Below are 23,782 nucleotides of genomic sequence, written 5' to 3'. Positions count from 1 at the left end.
GAATTGAAAATTTCCGGCAAATCGGCAAACCGGCATTTTGCCGATTTGCCGAATTCGTCGGCAAAAAAATTGCCGAAAATTTGGAACTTTTAAAATCATTTGAAAATTGTTTAGAACACCGTAGTTTATGATACAGAAAACAATGTAGAAACAGAAATGAACAGATTTTGAATCCAAAAAAAAAACAAACAAAAATCAAATTTCTTCAACTTCAGCCAATAACTGTTTCTTATTCGACTTCTCCTTCTTTCTATTACTCTTTATCATTTTCTGATTTGAAGCGATCCATGCAAGTTTTGCAATTCTCGTTCGTTTTTTTATTCGAGTTCTGTGTGGAACATCTCCTTTTTCAACGATATGAGCAACCACGTAGCGTTTCTAGAAATATTAATTTTTGAGTAATCTACCATTAATATGTAATGAATTATACCTTCCTTAACGCCAATTTTATTGAAGCAGGAATTGATGGAATAACACTGGATAATAGATACTTGAGACCAAATACGAGATTCTGAAATTATTTTACTACAAGTTTTGGAAGAGAAATATGGATTTTTACCTGGAAAACGATAACAATGATAAGTCGATTTTGAACAGTGCAATAAGCTCCATCGGCCAAAAATGTAGAGCAGAATCCAGAAGTGAAGGCAACTGATGTTAATCATAAGTTTTTGGAATTTTGAACTACGGTAACTTACCAATAAAAGCATTTGTGAATACTGCACAATATTGGAGAAAAGTGAGAATTGGAAGCCAAATTCCAATGCCTGGAAGTGCTGTGATTGGGGCCAGCAATGAGGTAGGAATAGGCTTAGGCTTAGGTTTAGGCTTAGGCTTAATCTTAGGCTTGGGCTTAGGCTAAGGCTTAGACTTAGGCTTAGTCTTTGGCTTAGGCCCAGGCTTAGGCTTAAGCTTAGGCTTAGGCTTAGGCTTAAACTTAGGCTTAGGTTAGGCTATTTAGGCTTAGGATTTTCCGGTTTTTTTGATTTTTGAGGGGGTTCCTGTTGGCCGACCAACGCGAATTTTTACGGAGAGACGTTTAGGCTTAGGCCTTGTCTTTCAAAAATGTAAAAAAAAATCATCTTAAAACAGCCTGCTGTATACAAAGCGATTTCGTTGAAAAAAAAATCGAAAAATCAATATTTGTCATTTTCTGTTTTTTCTATTGGATTTTCGCTTTTTCAAAAATCGATGCTCCTGATCGCGAACTAATTTAGTTATTACTTCTAGTGAGATACCATATATCTTACCATTTGTAATAATTGGAATGGGTTTTCTGTTAAACCATATCAAACGATGTGCGTCAATTCTCATATCAACAAATCCGATAATCAAAGCTAGAAGTGGTGCTAACGGAAATAACGATGCAAACATCTGAAACATTTTCCATATTTCTTAGTTTTCCCACACCGGATATTACCATAGTTGTACCAAACAATATAATCTTTTCATTCATCTCCCATAGCACAAAGTCACCGGCACTTGGCTTGAGCCATTCTCTTAAAAAACTACTGTTAATTGATTTTCAACTCGATTTCTTTTACTCACCTCACTAAAACATTAGCCTGATCATCATCTTCAATTTCAACTCTTGCTTCAGTTCGGCTGGTGTACATTCGAAGGCGGAAGAGTTTAACGAAGTATCTGAAATTTTTCCGTTTTCAAATGATCAATTTTTTATTTAAAGGGACTCACGGCAAGACAACATCCTTGAAAAATTTGGGAAACGGTTTTATCAATGTGTGAGTTAGTAACTGAAGAGCTAGCAATGAACTACAAGTATCATCAAGACAAGTATCCTTAAATTCGGTTCCAAGCCCAAAGAGCCCGTTTGGCTGGAGACCCTGTAAAAAAGGTGAATACAACATAATCTTGGCTTGCTTGCGGTCCAAGTTAAACCCAAGTTTGGCCCTGACTTATCTTACGTAACTTTAAGATTTGCTATGCGTGGCCCAAACTAAATTTTGCCATAGGCTAACCTAAGTTTGGGCCAGGCTTGTTATTATTAAAGTTTTCATGGTTTAAACCAGGGGTGTGCGGCAAATTTGCCGAATTTGCCTTTTGCCGAGCTCGGCAAATTTGCCGAATTTGCCGAATTTGCCGGGCTCGACAAATATTGGAAAAATTGATTTGCCGAATTTGCCGACCTCGGCAAATTTTGAGATTTGCCACACACCCCTGGTTTAAACGGTGCCAAGTTTAGTTTTCTATAGAACATTGGCCACTTTTCCAAAATTATGGAAACTTCGAAAAATAGTCTTGCAGCACGCAAGACTAATAGAGGAAATAGTATAATTCATTTTGAAGTGCCGTTTGCAATAAAACTCACATGACTCTCAGGTCTAATAAATGCCACGTAGAACAACGAGGTGTATGTATTGACCATTTGAAAAGCGAAAATCTTCACAATCAAACTATTGTTATGCTCGGATTCAGTTCTATGATTCTCCCATGAATTCAGCCTTGAAACCAGGTTACTGTAGATTGCGCCAAGACCCATTGCGGATAACGTGTTAAGGATTGAAGGTAGAAATGCAGCAGACAACCAACAATGAAACGTATATTCTTTGGTGCATTGAAAGTTGTATACCATCCAGATTTTGAGTAAGGTGACGAGCATTAGAGATATCACGACAACTAGCATGGAGAAGGAGACGAAGACAAATGATGCAAGCATTTTTATGTAACGGGCAAGTGCCGGAGATATCCAGATGTCTTCTCCTGTTATAGGATCCTGAAATTCAATGTACATATATATTAAATAACAGGATAAGTATTAATGTTATTAATACAGAATGAGTATTATTTCCATTTTTACACTTTGACAGATTATATTTCGGTTTACTGAAATTCAATTAAAAAATCACGCGGTTCTGGCTGCCCTAATATTTTGAAATGTAAGAGTTTGCCAAACTAGGCCATTTTGGCTCGGCCATATCTTTGGTAGATTTACGGCGCGTTGCGTGTCGCGTCGCGGCTCGTTGTAAGACTAAATGTATTCGTCCGTGTGGATTACACGACTTTCCCACGCGTTGTTCAGAAGGCGAATGTCAATGGAGCGCGAAAAATTCAATGAGGAAGGCCAGAATCCCGTGAAAAATGCCGCCATATTCAACTAACCTCTTTAACTTTAGAACCTCTAAACTCCGGACGATCTGGTTCAATTGCATGGAAATCATCCGAATTCCACTGATATGATAGAACTGAATTATTTCGCTTCCAGATTTGCACAAAAACACTTCCCCAAATTGACATAAATACTGCGAAGAATGCATTCATTTTCGTGTCGAAAGAGCTCATAAACCACTGGGTAACCATTGAAAAGAAGAGTGTAACTCTGAAATTGATTATATGCACCATGTTTCAAAAATCAATATTCCAAAAATCAATAGTTGCATACCCATTCCTCATCCCGCAAGCAACATTTTCAGTCTGTCCGATAAAATTCACAACCTTACAATGATTCCAGTCAAGAGGAGCACTGCTTATGCTGAAATTTATAAATTTTTTCCAACACAGGAGCACAATCAATATCTTACCTATCAATAAACCCGTAAATAAAAACCACTAATCCAAATATGACGGCAGGCCAAAGTAAAGTGAGGAATGTACCTTGCCATGCAAAATAATACGCGATTTGTTCACCAAAGTAGTCACGAATTTTGTTGAGAGGTTGGAATTTGTACCAGCTGAAATATTATTTTTAATATAACATAAAATAATTTTGTACAGAATTTTCCAGTATTCCAAAAAAAATTTCAACAGCTAAAATATTGATCAAAATTTTTCACTAACAAAATAAAACACAATTCAATAAAAAATTATGTGCCAAAAATTCTTCAATCATATTATAAATTTATAAACATTTTTTCTGTTGACAATTACCAAATTCGCCAAATAAGTTGGAGCGGCCGACACCTTCCTGGTCCATGGCATACTAGAAATCAGTAAAATGAACTCGCGAGATGTCAGCTGTTCTACCTTTTTTCACAGTGGAGATGGAGATAAAAGGAGAAAACCAGGAGAAACAGTGGAGATAAAAATTTGGACGAAGTCTTATTTGAAAATTTTTGGGCACAGATTTTTATTTTTTGTTTAATTTTATGAAAATTTTTGTTTAATTTTATGAAAATTTTTGTTTAATTTTATGAAAAAATTTTATTTTTAAAAATCTCCATGATACAGTATCGGGTCGATTTTGGCTTTTTGATTTGGATTTTTTGGATTTTTGGCTTTTTGGATTTTTGGATTTTTGGCACAGAATTCATTTTTTTTTTTGATATTCTGAAGAAAAAACCTGGAATTCTTGGTGAATTTTGTGCTCGAATAATGGTATTACATAATCAATACAAATTGAAACAAAGTTCCGAAAACTGGAAAATGATCCCGGAAGGTATTGTATTTGTATCGAGCAAAACTTTTTAATTTTCAGTATTCAAAAACCTACCGTTCCCAATTCAAGCTCAAACTTCGTCTTGGATCCAACTCAATTTCAGAAATAAACTCATTGTAAGCCTTCACACTACCGTTTTGCATTGCTTTGAAGTACGGTTCTTCCTAAGTTAAAAAAAAGTTTTCAGAAAAACCAATATAAACTTACTTTACTCGGAGCATGTAGCACAAAAGCTTCTTCATAAACATCACTCATCAAAAGCCACGAGAGTCCTTTTCTTCTCAATTGTTCATCAGAAGTAATTGAAGAAGTTGATGGATCCGTTGGCTCATCTTGTGATTCTCCAAGTCTTTCACCTTTCAGATCTTTGCTAATGTCGATTTTTGTTAGGATCTGAAGGATTTTCAGTAGGGATGTATGAATATCACTATGATAAAAGACAGATAGGTGGCTCGCATACAAAATTAATACTTAAAGTTGGAGTACGGCAAGTGGAAAAATTTCTTGAAAAAATGTCTATGGTTCCACAATGACCTGATATTAGATTAGACAATGATATTAGTAAAAAATTCAAATAATTTCTTTCAAACTTTTTGAATTTTTGAAAATTTTGAAAATTCTCAGTTTTTATCACAATTTTGGAAGTCTTCGATCAGAAAAAAAATTGACTTCAAGTTTTATTATCTGCCTATGTTTTAAACATTGATATTCAAACACTGCAGAAATTCGAACATGTGAAAGTGCTAAAGTTTTCTCAAAAAGTGGCAAAAACTCAGTAATTGCCACTTATTGTCACCTTTGATAGTCAATAAATATGTTTCTTAAAGAAATTGAATTAAATTTTTTTTCTGAAATTTGTTACTATGGTAATTTCTAAGAAACTATAAGAATGGGGTTTAACAACTTCCCGAGTAATTTAAAGTAATTTGAACACTATATCTACTAGATTTTTATGAACTCACCTGATACGTCAAATAACCTCTTTGAGAAGAAGTGAAAAATGATTTCTCATCGTGATAATTCAGAAACAGTGAACCATGTTTCCTTTGAAATGGAGCATTGATGAATCGAACTGTGTCATCAGTTACAAATATTTGAGATAGTGGAATACAACATGACGGGAGTCCCGGTTTGACTTGACACTAAAATGAACAAAAAAAATTAATTGTACTATCACCAAACTTCCCCCTCAACAACTTACATCTTTCAGTGGAAAACACATTTGTGACATTTCAGCCTCTCTTGTCAATCTGTGAAAAGGTGTGGAGATCAATGTGAAATGAGTCTGCCCGGATTGTTGGTGTCGAATGATAAGTCCTTCTTTTTGAACAGCTTTTTCGAAAAATTCACGATATTTTCCTTTTGAGCGAGATTCGGCTGCATTATGAACCAGCACAAAATCGATGGAGATTCGGAATGGAAAATATGGATAGTCGACTTCAGTTGTCGCGGCGAGCATACGATACTCGCGGAGTGGCACCTTTAAGAAATAGGGGTTTTAAAATTTCAATTAGAGGACGTCTACGATCGGAACTCCCGGTGGCCTAACTTTTTTGAAAATTGGTGGCCTAATTAACGCTTGGTTAAATTTTGCAGAAATTTATGACCTACTCTTTCCAATTTGGCTACTTAACTTTCTATAACCGCATGGCCCAATTTTTGCGGGGATTGGTGGCCTAGCTTTCTGTAAATTGGTGGCCTAACTAACGCTTGGTTTAATTTTGCAGAAAGTGGTGACCTAATTCTTTAATAAATTAGCGGCCTAACTTTCTAAAAACGCATGACCTAACTTTTTCGGAAATTTGTGGCATAGTTGTTTCTAAATTGGTGGCCTAACTAACGCTTGATTTAATTTTGCAGAAATTGATGACCTACTTCTTTAATAAATTAGCGGCCTAACTTTCTAAAACCTCATGGCGTAAGTTTTGCGGGGATTGGTGGTCTAGCTTTCTTTAAATTGGTGGCCAAAATTATGTCATTTTGAAAACTTAGCATATTCCTAATCTAATGGCCTAACTTTCTCTGGTGGTTTAATTTTCCCCAATTTGTTGACCTAAACTTTCCCAGGTTTGCTAGCCTAATTATCTTTAAATTGGTGGCCTAATTCGTTCTACCTTAGTGGCCTAACATTTCCCGATTCGACGGTAATCTTGCTCTAAATTCATGGACTAAATTTTCCCAATTTGGTGGCCTAACTTTCTCCAATTAAATAGTCTAATTTTCAATGAAATAGACTGCGAAAACAAACGAAAAAATTGGTAGGCAGGCAGGCACACCTGAAGACATGGACACAGTTGAAAGAAATTTCAAAACAGATTTTTTTTTCCCAATTTCTTACAGAAAGAAAGATATTAACAATCAAAAACCAATGTAAAACTTTAAAATACGAAAAATAACTTTTGCTGTCGCATAGTAATTGATTAGATTATATAATATATATTCCAATGCCTCTCAAAATGTTAACATAAAAATTCTAGAAATCACGTCAGAAAATGAAGCCATAGAGTTTTCATAAATTATTTATAGTTGATTTTTGGATTTGAAAAATCTGAAAGTGTGAAAATATTTGAGCACAAATTTGAAGGTTGAAGTTTTTGAAAAAAAAAACATTCTACGGATCTCGAATAAAATCTGAAAAAAATAACAATGCTCTATAATTCTATTTAAACCAGCACCAAAAAATCAGGAAATAACACGTTTTTTCAGCCTCCCTTCCCGTTACCTAGCTACCACAAAAACCTTATCACCACTAATTATCACCTTCTGCTTGACCGGACAGAAAGAGCTCTGATATTTGAAAAACTTACATCATATTGCTTGACGGTTTCTTCTTCGCGCATTCTTCACTTTATATAAATCTAGTATCAAATGAAAAATCGAGTTCTTTCTTTTTCCTTTCTCCAGAAATAAGTATTAGAAAAAAAATATACAAAAAATACGAGAGACGCAGAGACACCGGGATTAGGCTTGAAGGCCCATGTTGTGATAGCCATTGTCATAGTAACGGGGAGTACGTGCTGGAGGTAGGATTATGAAAAAGGTAATACCAGTTTGTTTTTAGCCAAATGTAATAAACCTTGAGACATGCCACATGAAGAACCAGGATTCAAATTTTTTGGAGACTTCTCATATCCAGAAAAAAAGTTAAAACATTTTATAGTTTGGATATGCTCCCGCAGCAATCTCGACACTTTCAAAAAAACCATTTTCAGGACGGAAAATAATATTTTTATACGTACCAGTCGCGTGCTCTAAACGGGGTTAGCAACAAAAAAAAACGCATTTTGAAGTTTTTAGAAGCTTTTAAAAAGGTTTTAAATTTTTGTTTGAAAGTATCTTCCAATTTGCCAAGTCCTTCGAATCTTTGGAGACTTTTTAGAGATTGTTGAGATTTTGGGAAATTTTGAAGCATTTCTTTATATAGTAGAACTTTATATAAAACGAGATGCGTCCCTGACGCTACGAGTCGTACAGGATCCGATCCATAATATTCAGCTGTGTCATCGTTTTGTACATTTTCAGCAAAGATTGCTCGTCGAAATTCGGGTCCTGAGACTTGTCGATGACGTCACCGACGGCGTTGGTGACTCTGTAGATTGGGAGGGCTGGCGTGTCGTCGGCATTCACGATTTCTAGTTTTTCAGTGAAAGCAGCCTGAAAAAACGAAATTTAGTATTTTAAATGGAAAAAAATAGAAAATAAAATAAATTACTATTCTATGACCCAAATACTTGGAGCTGTAGTCGCTGAGCCGGAAAGCGTCTCCTTCAACGGTAGAAACCGTGCTTCTGACGGTTGCCACCCGTCTGGAGGCGTTGAGAAGTGCTCTGTGCATCTGAAGGGAAGAAAGAATTAAAATTTGAACTTTTCATACAAAAAATCAAATAAAACGTGGAAAATTAAAACGGGGATGAGTTCAACTCTCCACCACGGGAAAATTTTTTGCGAATTTTTTCATCCCAAAAAATTAATTCCAATTTGAAACTCCACACAATTCCAAGCCAGCAGCAGCTTCAAGTCAAGTCAACGAGTCAAAACGGGTTAAAAGTGATGTCAGGCGGTGGCTGTGTGGTGGCTGGTGGAGCACCAATTTGCTCCGGGAGCTCCAATTTGAGCCCGAATCGCAAATTCAGTTTGACAGCAGCAGAGGCAGGTTTTCGTGTACCAATCTATTTTTCGTGTACCAATCTATTTTTCGTGTAACAATCTATTTTTCGTGTACCAATCTATTTTTCGTGTAACAATCTATTTTTCGTGTACCAATCTATTTTTCGTGTAACAATCTATTTTTCGTGTAACAATCTATTTTTCGTGTACCAATCTATTTTTCGTGTAACAATCTATTTTTCGTGTAACAATCTATTTTTCGTGTAACAATCTATTTTTCGTGTAACAATCTATTTTTCGTGTACCAATCTATTTTTCGTGTAACAATCTATTTTTCGTGTAACAATCTATTTTTCGTGTACCAATCTATTTTTCGTGTAACAATCTATTTTTCGTGTACCAATCTATTTTTCGTGTAACAATCTATTTTTCGTGTACCAATCTATTTTTCGTGTAACAATCTATTTTTCGTGTACCAATCTATTTTTCGTGTAACAATCTATTTTTCGTGTAACAATCTATTTTTCGTGTAACAATCTATTTTTCGTGTAACAATCTATTTTTCGTGTAACAATCTATTTTTCGTGTAACAATCTATTTTTCGTGTAACAATCTATTTTTCGTGTAACAATCTATTTTTCGTGTAACAATCTATTTTTCGTGTAACAATCTATTTTTCGTGTAACAATCTATTTTTCGTGTAACAATCTATTTTTCGTGTAACAATCTATTTTTCGTGTACCAATCTATTTTTCGTGTAACAATCTATTTTTCGTGTAACAATCTATTTTTCGTGTAACAATCTATTTTTCGTGTAACAATCTATTTTTCGTGTACCAATCTATTTTTCGTGTAACAATCTATTTTTCGTGTAACAATCTATTTTTCGTGTAACAATCTATTTTTCGTGTAACAATCTATTTTTCGTGTAACAATCTATTTTTCGTGTAACAATCTATTTTTCGTGTAACAATCTATTTTTCGTGTAACAATCTATTTTTCGTGTAACAATCTATTTTTCGTGTAACAATCTATTTTTCGTGTAACAATCTATTTTTCGTGTACCAATCTATTTTTCGTGTAACAATCTATTTTTCGTGTAACAATCTATTTTTCGTGTACCAATCTATTTTTCGTGTAACAATCTATTTTTCGTGTACCAATCTATTTTTCGTGTAACAATCTATTTTTCGTGTACCAATCTATTTTTCGTGTAACAATCTATTTTTCGTGTACCAATCTATTTTTCGTGTAACAATCTATTTTTCGTGTAACAATCTATTTTTCGTGTAACAATCTATTTTTCGTGTAACAATCTATTTTTCGTGTAACAATCTATTTTTCGTGTAACAATCTATTTTTCGTGTACCAATCTATTTTTCGTGTAACAATCTATTTTTCGTGTAACAATCTATTTTTCGTGTAACAATCTATTTTTCGTGTAACAATCTATTTTTCGTGTAACAATCTATTTTTCGTGTACCAATCTATTTTTCGTGTAACAATCTATTTTTCGTGTAACAATCTATTTTTCGTGTACCAATCTATTTTTCGTGTAACAATCTATTTTTCGTGTAACAATCTATTTTTCGTGTAACAATCTATTTTTCGTGTAACAATCTATTTTTCGTGTAACAATCTATTTTTCGTGTAAGAATCTATTTTTCTTGTAACAATCTATTTTTCGTCTGTCAATCTATTTTTTGTCTGTCAATCTATTTTTCGTCTGCCAATCTATTTTTCGTCTGTCACTCTATTTTTTGTCTGTCAATCTATTTTTCGTCTGTCAATCTATTTTTCGTCTGTCAATCTATTTTTCGTATGCCAATCTATTTTTTCGTATGCCAAGCTATTTTTTCGTATGCCAATCTATTTTTTGGTGCACACAAACTTAAAATCAAAGCTTAAAAGAAGCGAGATCGGAAAATAGCATGAAAAAATTGACACCGAGTTAGGGCACTTCTGGTGGTCAAAAAAATTGTCACTATTGTTAAATTAAAGATCATAGTTGATAACATAAATGCCCACTGTTTCAAAAGAAATCAAGGTAGATCTGCTATCTGCCTATCATCTAATTGCTTATCTGAGGAGGATCCGCCTAAGGGGACTTCTGTTGTGAGATGATCCCATCTCCCAATTATCTGGTACTCTGAGACACTCGCGAATACTCCTATCGTGTTCGCCGTACCAGAAAACCTATAAACCGCTCCTTTCCAGTCGCTCTATCTCCCCCTTTCTCCAATCTAATGCGCGCCCTCATTTGAATCTCCCGCCAAGCTCAATGGTCTCGCAGCGAGTGTGCGCCGCGGGTCTCACCGCGCGCGCCCTCCTTGCTCGTCCTAATTCGCTGGCCTAAATTAGTTTTACCTCAACTCCCTTCACTCGTCTCGTCGCCGCACCAGCGGCACGTTCCTTCTTTTAATTTAATTCCTTTCTATTTAAACACTTCCCTTTCTATCATTCCTTAGCTAATAAATGGGGTTTCATGGAAATAACATGTGTTACTCGTTCACACCGCTTATCCTCCTCTTCGCTCGGCACTCTGCAAACGCCAGTTCTCTCTTAGACTCTTCTTCCGGCTTGACCCCAGTTGCGGCTCCCCAACCCGCTTACACTGGGCGGTCAACATGGTGCATCGACCGAACCACACCAGAGCTCCTAGTGACTCTGGAGTGGAATCGAGCCGTTGGGAAAGAGAGAGCTGTGTGCCCAGAACTAGAGCAGGAATAAGTAGGACCTGAACGAACTCACGTGATTTGCCAGGACCTCTAATTTATTAGCGTCCGCTTCACGTTACTGCATAATCTGGATCCCCCGGAGGAGAGGAGATCTTGGCTCATGACGACGACAGGACGCTAGCCAAGTTCGAGATATTCGCCTTCGAGAGATTCTCCTTCGGCTGCTGCTGCTTCTTGGCTCATGACGACGACAGGACGCTAGCCAAGTTCGAGATATTCTCCTTCGAGAGATTCTCCTTCGGCTGCTGCTGCTTCTTGGCTCATGACGACGACAGGACGCTAGCCAAGTTCGAGATATTCTCCTTCGAGAGATTCTCCTTCGGCTGCTGCTGCTTCTTGGCTCAGGACGACGACGGGTCACTTGCTGGCCAACTTCGGGACTTCTTCTCTTCGGAGAACCGCTGCCCGCTGTTGGCCCACCGGGAAGACGGGACGCTGGCCAATTTCGTGATCTTCTCCTTCATCCGCTTTTGGCTCTTGGCTCATGACAACGATCGGGACACTGACCAGCCGCTGCACACTCTCCGTCATCCGCTGGTCTTCAATCGGCTTCGATTCGGATCTCCCCGCGATTAAGGTACATTTCTTGGCCAATTTTTCGACCGCACGATTTTCCTCTACCCCCAGCCAAAGATTTACTTGGCGGGCGAGAGAAACGCATCGAAAAATAGATTCCAAATAAAGAAATGACACACATATCGATCGGGATACCCAGAACATGAAGCAGATCACCCCCTTCGTTGATCATCGGAACTCCTCTCTCTCTCTTCGACACGACTTTGAATCTGAACATCTTGACGTTTTTTTCTAGGGGGTTTCGTTCAGCATCTGCCTGTAAATACACCGGGTGCCATGCTATCTCAAAATTCATCCTAAAAATTCTCTACTCCCAATAGATTCTAAATCATGGGCGAGAGAATTACATGAAATTGTAGAGATGGCGAACGCACCTTTAAACGATCCTGATGATCAAGTTTCAAAGCCGACGTCTTTCGATTTGACCAGCACTCAAACCTGCAATAGCAGTAGTTATTGGCTGACGAATCACCTTTCATCCCTCCTTATTCGGCTACGCGTCATTTGGATCTGCAAAATGCTACTGGAATTTCGGGGTTCAAACATCCGCTACCCAACAATCGATCACTTTGAGCTATGACATCATCATTTAATTCGAAAACTTATCAGCTAAATCACCAGTCAAGTTACAAAAGACGATTACGTAGAAAGGTCAGTGAATTCACAAGAAAAACATCCGCTAAGCTTTACATATCCAAAATGGCAGCACAAGTAATTCAGATTTTGATCATTATTAGGAAAACAGCTCAGATGCGTTTTGTACTTAATGACGAATCTATCATATTCCCTTTTTTTATTTTTCAGGCGCTGCTACAGGTTCACTGAGCTCAGGAAGTGACCAACCGTGTAGATTCCGGAATTTAAATACGCGTGGCTGATGGAATCTACATGAATTGACGCAGAAGTACGCAGAGTGAACATTAGTCTGAGGTCCCACCGAAATTCACACGAATTTTGGGATTCCTACGGATTTTTGATTCATTTTCGCTCATTTTTTGTGTTTTCTCCTCTGTTTTTTCGAAACTTTTCGTAATATTTTTTGTTTCTTCAATTGATCTCTTGAATAGTCATCGTCAATTACAGTAAACAGCCGGATCCCACCGAGAATGAGAAGCTCACAAAGCAATACAGGACTCCATCCTCTTCCAACAACCGCTCAGCTCCCACTTGTAAGATTTTTTCGTTGAAAATATTATTATCATTCAATTAGAAAAGGTTATCTCACACTGAGAGACAGTTACCCTAATCTCTCAACCACGAATTTATCTCCAATAGCCCGGCAACCCCGGAGCACAGGGGATGAATTCAAACAACAAGTAAATTGGTTCTCGATCTGTGCTGGCTGGCACAGACCTGCCAAAAGAGATTTGAAATTAACAATTTCACTCGTTACCTAAAAATTAATAACTTTTAAATACTACTGAAAAAGCCCTTACCTTTGCCGGCAAAAGCCTACTCAGGCTCAGTAAGTAACTTATTAGTATATTAATTTCATCATCACAAGAAGATTATCTCATCCACGTCCTTTTCCAGTATTGCATCTTTTGCCGCAGAACCTCACACAGATCCATCGACTGCAGAACAACGTCATTCTACATCCATCGGAAGAATCGTGCCCGCTCCAATGGATACTGTACCAAGTGCATCCAACCGCTGATTCAATCTGACGCAGGTCACCACTTGACCTGCACGGAGCCGAAAGTCTCGTGCGCCCACTGCCACGAGCACTCGGAGAATCAAGCCAAATGTGGTCACAACGAGGTATTCTGCCCGCTTCAATTTGGCAAAAAACCGGAAAAGGCCACCGGGGCCGGGAACAACTCCAACAAACGCGCTAGGACTGCTTCACCAACCGCTGTCAAGGCAGACGCTAAGCCAGAGGACTCGGAGGTTAGTTTATTTTATTTTTTCGGGAAAAATGAAACAAAAAATCGTTTATTGCGGGACTTTACGAGACGTCAGCTTACACGGGCTTTCCTTACAGGTTGAGACCAAACGTTCCAAAACCCAACCGCTCGCCACTGTTCCGGCGGTACAGGGTACGGAAATCACAATAGATTGAGCCCGTCGCCTTTCTATTTCATCATCTCACCACACAAGGACTGTACCCCATTGTTGATTTAATTTATTTTAATTGTTGTCTCCCCGTTACCCAATTATCCAAAAATTTGTTCATCACCCGCTAAAAATCTCATAATACTCGTCTCACCCCCTTTGTTCTTAACAGTCTCTGTGATAGCCAGAGGCGGCTGTTCCATCGCTATCTTTCACCCCAATAAACCCTTTACGAGTAGCCTTATCATTCCTTCAATTCGTTCAAAAATGAGTTTAAATACTCAATAAGTATTTTTATCAATTCTCAGTTGTAAATTTAAAAAAGGGAGTGTAAGGCACCAGCCTACTTGCAACGAAACATAAATATTAATTTAATTTCCTGAAGCATCTCAAACAATTCGGAGCCGTGTTAATCACCTCCAGAAACTTAAAAGATGCCCTCACTATGGAAATTATAACATAAACAACAAATAAATTATTATCTTTTGGAAAAGAAAAAAGTAGCACATCCGCTCTTTTTTCAAACAAAATAATAATCACAACAGTTTCTTGCCTTTTGAAGAAGTGAGCCAATACAGCCGCTTCATAAAAAGAAACAAATATGAGCAACTTTTCCAATACTTCTAAAGACTGTTTTAATTAACACGTACACACTTAGACTGATAGGAAAAATGCCATAATAAAGAGACTACAATAAAATCTAAAAAAGATTCTTCAAAAATTTCTTGTGCAGTAGTGACATGTTTCTTGTGCAGCAGTGACATCTGACCATCTTGACGTTTTCTGCTAGGGGGTTTCGTTCAGCATCTGCCTGTAAATACACCGGGTGCCATGCTACCTCAAAATTCATCCTAAAAATTCTTTACTCCCAACAGATTCAGAATCATGGGCGAAAGAATTACATGAAATTTTGGGATGGCGAACGCACCTTTAAACAATCCTGATGACCAAGTTTTAAAGCTGACGTCTATCTGCTGCTGGCAATACATACACTTCTAACACAAACACGAAATCACAAAAGAATCTACTCAAATAAAAAGTTTCTTCGACATAAGAGCAGATACCATCCGCTGCTATACAAAAAGTTTATTCCCGAAAATGACTCAAATAAGACTGAAGAATCGTTCGAAACATCTGAAGACTTAAAAAGACATTACGAATTAACTCAAACAAGAACTTTTTATAGCTAAACCCCCGGAGGACAATCACCTTTAATTGGAATAAGTGCTCACATGACACTTACATTCAATAAGGAATTGATCCAAAGGAAAATCATCTAAAATTTAAAAATCACTTAAACATTTTTAAACCTAAACCCCCGGAGAGAACTCACCTAATCGGAATAAGTGCTCACATGACACTTATATTAGTTAAAAAGTAATCACAAGGGAAATCACATAAAATTTTAAATTATATAAATCCTTTAAAAATAATTTTTTTATCACGAAGAGGTTACCGCTTCAACTACAAGTTTCTTATGGTTTACTCACCACGAATAATTGAGATCAGAATCCAAAGAGCATTCCAAAGAAATCACAAAATTTAAAAAAGGGTTGCGACAGCAACCTTTGCTGGTTAATAAAAAACTTAGTTTAGTTTAAACAAAGTTACTAGGTATTCTGGGGCTAGTCTACGTTTTCTTAACTCTCGATCATTCAATGATACCACTGAGCTGAATCTAGAAAAAGCTGAAATTCGAATTCAAAGAATGTTTATTATACCACGTGATCACTTAGCGCACAGTCAGAGTGGCAGAATGACACCGACTATCAAGTAGACATCCGTGCTGACTACGACTTTAAGACGTCGACATCCTATGACCGTTAGTTTAGAACATAAACAAACATCTTTCAAATTCAATTTCTTCCTCATATCATCATCCGCTTCGACACAGACGTACGTCAAGTCAAAGTAAGACAGTGGTAATCAGGAACAGTAGTTGAGAAGACAGAGTAGGAAGACAATTTGACAAAACTCCAGGATATCCAAAAACTTCAAAAAATTAAATAGTGGATAAGTCCAAGAGTATAGTACTAGTTAGCGTAACAAATTCTAGAACAAATACTTTTTCAGCGGTAACTCCAAAGAAAAGGTTTTGACTCTTTGAAATTTATGCGCATAGCTTCCACTACTACTCACAAATCCACTAATTAATCAACATTTAAAAAAAAAATCCAATTACCTAGCCTTGATCAAGCTGGGCCTCCCGTTTCGCCTTGAGCGATTCACCCTTCAAAGGGCCTCCCGTTTCGCCTTGAGCGATTCACCCTTCAATGGGCCTCCCGTTTCGCCTTGAGAGATCCACCCTTTAATGGGCCCCGTTTCGCCTTGAGCAATCCACCCTTAAATGGGCCGCCGTTTCGCCTTGAGCGATCCACCCTTAAATGGGCCGCCGTTTCGCCTTGAGCGATCCACCCTTAAATGGGCCGCCGTTTCGCCTTGAGCGATCCACCCTTGAATGGGCCGCCGTCTCGCCTTGAGCGATTCACTAAATAAGTAGCACTGGTAGCCTTGTACACCCTTCCGTTCTACTTTCCTTTTTTACTTCTTCATTATCACCTTAACCTCCTTTAAATTCTAATTTCTTTTAGGTTACTGGTTTAATTATTGTCTTCGGACAATCACCCTCATCTCTCCTAACTATCATGACTCTCGGATCTTCCCGATCTCCATCACCGGGACGGCGTCGCCACGCCTCAGAAGGCGGCACAGCGGTCCCTCCAACTCCAGCCAATTGCGGGAAACCCACGAAAAAACGTACACGAGGACAGGTGTCCTTGGCGACACGTATCGTGGGCCCCCTCAAAAGGCGTATCAACCACAAGGTTGACGCAGCCAAGCGTATCTTGGCCGAGACTGAGGCAAAAATGGAAATTCTCCTGAACATGCCTCAGGATCAACTCGTCAGCAGCGAAGACTCGACTTACCTCGACGCACTACTGATTCGTCTTCAGACGATCTTGGTCGCACTCGAAGGTATGCGTGACCTCATCTCTGACAAATTCCGTGACACGGAAATGATGGTCGATCCCAATCGCCATCAACATCACCAGGAGGTGCTCGACTACCTCGAAAAGTCATCAACCGCTAGATTCGTAGATCACCTGACTCACGACATCCAACAGCTTGAGACTGAAATGAGAAGCCGAAACATCCCCATCACCCACTTCGATCCATCTCTGCTAGCAACCACCGACGTAGAAACAGGGGCCACCACCGAGGACGACGCCAACGACGAGGAAAGAAGAGACATTGAGGCAACGATCGAGGACCACGCTCAGAACAATGGGCCGTCCGATCATCGTGTCATCTCTGATCTTCGAACTCCTCACGGTAGCACGCCGTCTACAGGAACCCCTCGTCTATCTTCACCAGGCATGGTTTGGGACAACGAGGGACTGAGCCTGCACGATGAATTACAAATCGCGAACTTGCTCGACCCCGCGAACCCACAGAGATCTCCAATGGCTCCTGCTGCTCCAACATCATCTGCTGCTGCTCCCACTCAATCTGCCGCTGCTCCGCCGTCATCTGCCACTGCTCCGATGTCATCCGCTGCCGCTTACCATCTACATGGTCAACATGGTCAACAACTCGGTGCTCCAGCTCATACCAATGGTGGTACTACTCACCGCCAGCAGCCGCTTGAACAAAGGATCCAGACAACTACAAAAGGGGTACTCCAAGGGAAACGTGAGCAGCTCAAACAGGGCCCGACGGAGACCCCACTCCTCGTCCAACACGCCCCTACAACTACGGGCCCAGGTACGCGAATTACGCCACAAAGAGTTCTGAATGCGCCTGCCTTGCAAACACATCAGGTCATAAACAGCCAGGTGGGTTATCCAAGTGCAGGAGCTCATGAATACTCGGCTTTTCATCCGCTCCTCCAATATGCACCACCTCGCGGTGAAGACACACTCACGCACAGACTCCTGGCGGCTATCGAAGCTATTGCCACAAGTCAGAGTCAGATGCAATCAGAGTTGATTTCACAAGGCCGCTCAGTACACGTGCTCACCGACAGAATGGAAGCTACAGAAAAGTTAATTGTGGAGCCCAAAATTTTAAATACTACCGTCGCCGAAGAGACCAGTAGACCAGCTATGCCACAGCCAACCCATGAAACGGCTCAGCAACAGCAAACCACTGGCTCCGAGTACGAATATGAGTTTGATTCCGACGACGACAACAACCAGCAACCGCTTCCTCCTCAACCACGTACCGAAATCCGATACGTCGAGGTGAAGAATAATGGTAGTCACGATACTCAAAACTTATTAAAGTACCTAGGCAAATATGATGGTAACTCAAATATTGACTCATTCCTTACCGACTTCAAAGAATCGGTAATGGAAAACGAAAATTTAAATCAAGCAAACAAATTTATGATCTTAAAAACTCACCTACTAGGCAAAGCGCGTGACTGCATCTCTAGAGACCACGTAACGGCTAAGGCGCTTGAGAAGACCATCACGTCTCTCAAATCTGTGTTTGGGAAGGATGAGAATAAGACCAGCCTTCTAGCCCAAATCCACGCTATCGGTTTCCCTCAATCAGACGTGCGAGAAATGCGAAGGGCGATCGCAAAACATTCCATTCTTGTCGAACAACTAGTGAACTCCGGTTTAGCAGCGAATGATGAGAGAACATTCACACCTCTCACATCTCGCCTACCACCCGCTATCCGCACAAGAGTCACTCAGTTCTGGGGCTCGAAAGGAGAAAATGCGACATTCCAAGAAATCTTTGACTATGTCACGACCTGCGTTGACGACATGGCCAGAGAATCAATCTTGGCCCTTAGACATTTACCAACCGCTGAAAGCGAAACCGAAGTAGGACCACTTGGGATCCCATACTCAGGTCAAATCAATCACGCCAACGCCACCACTCAGAATCAGGGAAACCCTAATGGAAAAAAGACCTCGATCTCCTTGGCCGACAAACCGGTATACAAACGAGAAGATCACCCGAAGACCTACTACGACAGTAACACGGGGGAATCTTTACCAGGGTACAACGCTCCGGGGAAGCAAGGACCAGTGCTCCGCTTACTCCCGAGAACGTTCCCCCTATACGAAGGTACCACCAAAAAGACTTGCAAAGCATGCAAAGGGAGTCATCACACATTGAGATGTACGCTCTCTAGCAAAGACTTCAGGCAAGCCTTAAACGCATCTCGTCTATGCCCAATCTGCACGGGCTACCACAGCGTAGAGCAGTGCAGATGCTTGATGAAATGCATTCTCTGTCAAGGGTTGCATCACACGGGAGGGTGTACGCTGAAAGAGTATTATAGGGACTTGAAAAACTATCCGCCAACGGCTCCGCCGCCCCAGCAGTTTTTTCGAGCTAGCCGGGAAGGCCGGCATTTGGGACAAAACCAGCAATAAGCGGTTTTGGGCAGGCAGGGGGACAAATGTACCGAGGCCCCTGTCAACAGCTGTTTTGCCGCCAGCCTCAAATGTTTCCGATTCTTTTCATACCCACAGTACTCTTTCTCCAACATCCGCTATCCCCACTATCAACCCGCTCCTAACCTTTCTTCCAACGTTTTCCGATTCTGCACACTTTGAGATTACTTCTACCAATATTTACAATGGTAGAAGAATCGATATGATTCTTGGTAACGATCTACTGGCATGGCTTAACGCTAACCCAGAGACCAAGAAACATATTCTTCCGTCTGGGAGGCTGGTAGAAATCACGGACTTCGGACACATTGTACATCCAGTCCCTGATAAAACAATCTACCAAAATCACACCCAGATCGAAGTCACTAGTGAAACATTCATGCATGCATCCGCTCTCATCAACGGCCCCAACCCAGAAGACCCGAATCTAGCCCTAACACTTCAGGTAGAACAACAGTGGAAATTAGAAAACATTGGCATCGAGGCACAGCCCTTGAATGACCATACTACAACATCCGCTAAAGATCTACAGGCATCATTCGAGAACACCCTAAGGTATACACCAGAAGGGATTCTCGAAGTTGCCTTTCCACTAAATGGAAATGAAGTACGCTTGAAAGACAACTATGAGGTGGCCGTGAAAAGATTACACGCTACGGTTAACGCTCTCAAAAATTCCAAAAATCCAAATTTACTTAAACAATACGACGAAATTTTTAAAACCCAGGAAGCAAGTGGGATCATCGAATCTGTTACCCCAAACATGAAATTAGAGACTAAGTACAACTATAACATGCCTCACAGAGCCGTGATCAAAGAGTCCTCAAACACCACCAAAGTGCGGGTCGTCTACGACGCATCCAGCCACGCAGTAGGTCAATTGAGTCTCAATGACGTGGTCCATGCGGGAGCAAACATGGTTATTCCTCTTTTCGGCATCCTCATCCGCTCACGGTTCATTAAACTGATGATCGTAGGAGATCTTGAAAAAGCCTTTCATCAGGTTCAAGTACAGCCCGAATTTAGGAACTTAACTCTATTTCTATGGCTAACAGATTTAAATAAGCCGATTACGAGGGATAATATTTGCACCAAACGGTTTGTGCGCCTACCATTTGGCATGAGTTGTAGTCCCAATTTATTGGCTTCAACGATTGTACATTTCTTGGTACACAATCCAGACGAGCTGAACAACGACATCCTTGACAACTTGTACGTCGACAATATTCTGATTGGGACAAATGATCTAGCCTTAATCATGAATCGCATCACCCGCTTGAAACAAATCTTCTCACATATGAAGATGAACATTCGGGAATTTGTGGTAAACCATGATGAGAGTATGGAGAAAATAGACCCAAAAGACAGAGTATCCGCTAGAACAATCAAGTTACTAGGAATGAAGTGGAATTCAAGCCCAGACGCAGATACGTACACCATCAAAATCGCCGATGTCCAAACCATCATGCATCCCACCAAAAGAGACGTTGCTTCTAAAATGGCTGAAACCTTCGACCCATTGGGACTAATCTCACCGATTCAAGTCTCAATGAAAAGGCTTATTCAAAAGCTGTGGTCTCACGAAGTAAACTGGAAAGATCCTATCCCTAAACACCTGCTAGATGACTGGCAAGCAATCCAAGCTTCCTTCATAGATCGTACAATAACGGTACCGAGAAGACTGACAACTGACTTCGAATACAAAGACATACAGTTACTGATCTCCTCGGACGCTTCTCAAGACATCTATGCAGCAGCCGCGTACGTCTACTTCTCGTATGGTGACGATAGACCTCCAGTGATCTCCTTGATCACAAGCAAGAATAAGATTAAGCCATCTAGGGAGACGAATTGGACGATCCCAAAATTAGAATTGTTAGGAATCGAGATTGGCTCAAATCTGGCTTCTTCCATCGTGAAGGAGCTTCGTTGTAAAGTAACCAACATCCGCTTATTCACTGATAGCTCTTGCGCTCTGTACTGGATTTTGTCGAAAAAGAACACACGTGTCTGGGTGGCAAATCGAATTGACCAAATTCATCTCAATCAAACACGAATGAGTGAATGCGGCATCGATACTTCCATTCACCACTGTCCGACAAAAGACAATCCCGCAGACATCGCGACTAGAGGCATGAGCACATCAGAACTCCAGAATAGTGACTTGTGGTTCAACGGACCGGAATTTCTTAAACAGAAACCGGAAGATTGGCCATGTAAGATTGAAGGAACATTCACGTGCCCAGCGGAATTCCAGGCAGTGGTATTCGCAGAGATTCTTGACCCAAAAACCAAGAAGACGAAGAAACCTCTCATGGAAAAAGCTGAAAAACCACCCGCTTCCGAAACAGTCTTACATATTCTTGAATTACCTTCCAAATTCGAATCGATCATCTCCTTTCGGTACACCAACTCTCTACGAAAATTAATGTTAGTCACCTATAGGACCCTCTTAGCTATCAGTAAAATGCGTAAGGGAAAAGTTCCGACTTCTTGGATTCTGGAGAAGTTTATGATGGCACCCAATCTTCTCGAGAAGAGACGGGTCGCACGACATTATATCTTCCTTCAGCATTACAAAGAATGCGCGGAGCAAGGGCTCACATTTCCATCATCATTGAGGTACTATGTTGCACCTGACGGGCTATATCGTGTGCTGAAGCAAGCTAAGTCACCGACTCTGCCCGCTGAAGCTAACGAGCCAATTCTGGTTCACCCGAAACATCCGCTTGCTAATCTTCTAATGCTCGAAACTCACGAGATCAACGGTCATTTACCGGAACAGTACACTAGGGCAGCTCTGCGCACAAGATACTGGCTACCGAACGACAGCTCAGTAGCTCGATCTGTGATCAGCAAATGCATTCAGTGCAAAAAGGTTCATGGATTACCCTTTCCATACCCGCACTCTATGACTTTGCCTGAAAGCAGAACAACGCCTTCGACCCCGTTCCAAAATGCCGGTCTTGATTACATGGGGCCTGTAGAATATAGTAAAGACGACGGAGTTTCAACCGGAAAAGCCTACGTGCTAATCTATACGTGTTTCACCACTAGGGCGACCATCTTAAGAGTAGTGTCTGACGGTAGTACGGAGAGATTCATTATGGCTCTAAAAACCATCTTTCATCAGGTGGGAGTCCCAAAAATGGTCTATTCTGACAACGCTCCAGCATTTATCTTAGGTGGATCAATTCTAAACGATGATATCTCAACGTGGGAACATCATTCCGACCCTCTGACATCCTTTATGGCCACGCAATCCATCCACTTTTTCCGCATCACCCCCGTGTCTCCATGGCAAGGCGGGATGTATGAGAGAATTGTAGGTTTGGTGAAGCATCAGATCCTTAAAGTATGCGGAGCAGACAGGTTCGACTACTTCACGTTGTCATACATTGTTTCTAGTGCTCAAGCTATGGTAAATAACCGCCCGCTCATGCAACACTCACGCCAACCGGATGATATGATTGCCATCAGACCATGCGATTTCCTGAACCCGGGAGTCATGATCGAGACGCCACCCACCGAGTTCACACCATCCGCTCCCAGCGGTGTCCCCGAACAAAGAGTACGCGCTCATCTTGCAAGCCTGGAAGAAACCATCGAGCTTCTCTGGAAATACTGGTCGCTAGGTTACATAATCAATCTCAGACAGAACCATCACAGAAATGTGAGGTGCGCTGATCTGAAACCAACGGTCGGACAAGTAGTGCTGGTAAACACCAACCTAGTCAAGCGACAGAATTGGCCTCTAGGAGTAATCGTACAAGTCAATAGGTCAGAAAGGACGGATGAAATCCGTACAGCAGTGGTAAAATGCAAGGGGAAGTTGTACAAAAGGTCCGTATGCCAACTCATTCCACTCGAAGTCCAATCCTCGGATATGGACAGTCTTCCTGATACGGAAAATCGGGAAGATGGTCAAGAGTGTTTGATGGATGCAGGAATGACCGTTCAACATCCGTCGGCTCCCCCTTTGACTATTCCATCCGCTGCCCTTTTTGACTCACCCGACGAACATTACTCTCCGGAGCTTTTTCCTCGTGAGACTTGCCCAAACGTAACTGAAGCTACTGAGAACCCTTCACCAAAAATTCAAAATAATACCATGATCCCCTTAGTCCCCAATACTTCTACTATTCAAAACGCCCGCTTAGATTTACACGAAAGGGTAGGAGAAGTAGATAATTTCGAAAACCCCGACTTAGACCAAGTCCACGTTGACAGTAAGGACGAAGTTGAGTACCAGGACCCGAGCACAACCGAGGAATTGCCCACAGCAATTCCTGGTCGCTCAAGACCTATTCTACCACGAAGGGTCAAGAAGCCTGTGTACTACAACTACTTCCTTCACACAACGACGGCCGTCACGTCGACGTTTTCAACCCCGGAGTGTTGTGAGATGATCCCATCTCCCAATTATCTGGTACTCTGAGACACTCGCGAATACTCCCATCGTGTTCGCCGTACCAGAAAACCTATAAACCGCTCCT

General features: G+C 40.5%; 3 protein-coding genes across 4 annotated transcripts; 1 reads left to right on the top strand and 2 right to left on the bottom strand.

The window, feature by feature from the left end:
• Positions 1-109: 109 nt before the first annotated feature.
• On the bottom strand, positions 110-7,246 carry anoh-1 (Anoctamin; the record flags this gene model as incomplete). Of its 2 annotated transcripts, NM_001268261.3 has the most annotated exons (17): positions 114-378; positions 431-511; positions 560-651; positions 699-767; positions 1,251-1,374; positions 1,421-1,499; positions 1,549-1,644; positions 1,696-1,844; positions 2,330-2,734; positions 3,121-3,337; positions 3,401-3,490; positions 3,540-3,689; positions 4,448-4,557; positions 4,601-4,786; positions 5,356-5,535; positions 5,595-5,873; positions 7,201-7,246. In NM_001268261.3, 17 exons carry the CDS (start codon positions 7,231-7,233, stop codon positions 196-198), a joined length of 2,523 nt encoding a protein of 840 aa, NP_001255190.1. In that variant the 3' UTR covers positions 114-195. The 2 variants fall into 2 exon arrangements, with proteins under 2 accessions (NP_001255191.1, NP_001255190.1); NM_001268262.2 differs by lacking the exon at positions 7,201-7,246 and having other exon boundaries at positions 110-378; positions 5,595-5,852.
• Positions 7,247-7,796: 550 nt separating this feature from the next.
• Y43F4A.4 (2-oxoisovalerate dehydrogenase subunit alpha) lies at positions 7,797-8,230 on the bottom strand. The gene is made up of 2 exons (NM_067327.3): positions 8,106-8,230; positions 7,797-8,047 (listed from the first exon to the last, which is right to left on the bottom strand). Exons 1-2 carry the CDS (start codon positions 8,226-8,228, stop codon positions 7,853-7,855), a joined length of 318 nt encoding a protein of 105 aa, NP_499728.1. The 5' UTR covers positions 8,229-8,230; the 3' UTR covers positions 7,797-7,852.
• A 4,690-nt stretch (positions 8,231-12,920) lies between these two features.
• Positions 12,921-14,096, top strand: Y43F4A.3 (Nanos-type domain-containing protein; the record flags this gene model as incomplete). Its single annotated transcript, NM_001404180.1, has 3 exons — positions 12,921-12,983; positions 13,348-13,704; positions 13,799-14,096. The coding sequence occupies 3 exons, from the start codon at positions 12,921-12,923 to the stop codon at positions 13,874-13,876; spliced, it is 498 nt and encodes a 165-aa protein (NP_001391166.1). The 3' UTR covers positions 13,877-14,096.
• Positions 14,097-23,782: the final 9,686 nt, after the last annotated feature.

This window comes from Caenorhabditis elegans, chromosome III (assembly GCF_000002985.6).
Source record: "Caenorhabditis elegans chromosome III".
In the NCBI taxonomy this organism is placed as follows: domain Eukaryota; kingdom Metazoa; phylum Nematoda; class Chromadorea; order Rhabditida; family Rhabditidae; genus Caenorhabditis; species Caenorhabditis elegans.
Note: the sequence above shows the minus strand (reverse complement) of the source record. Positions and strands in the feature narration are given on the sequence as shown.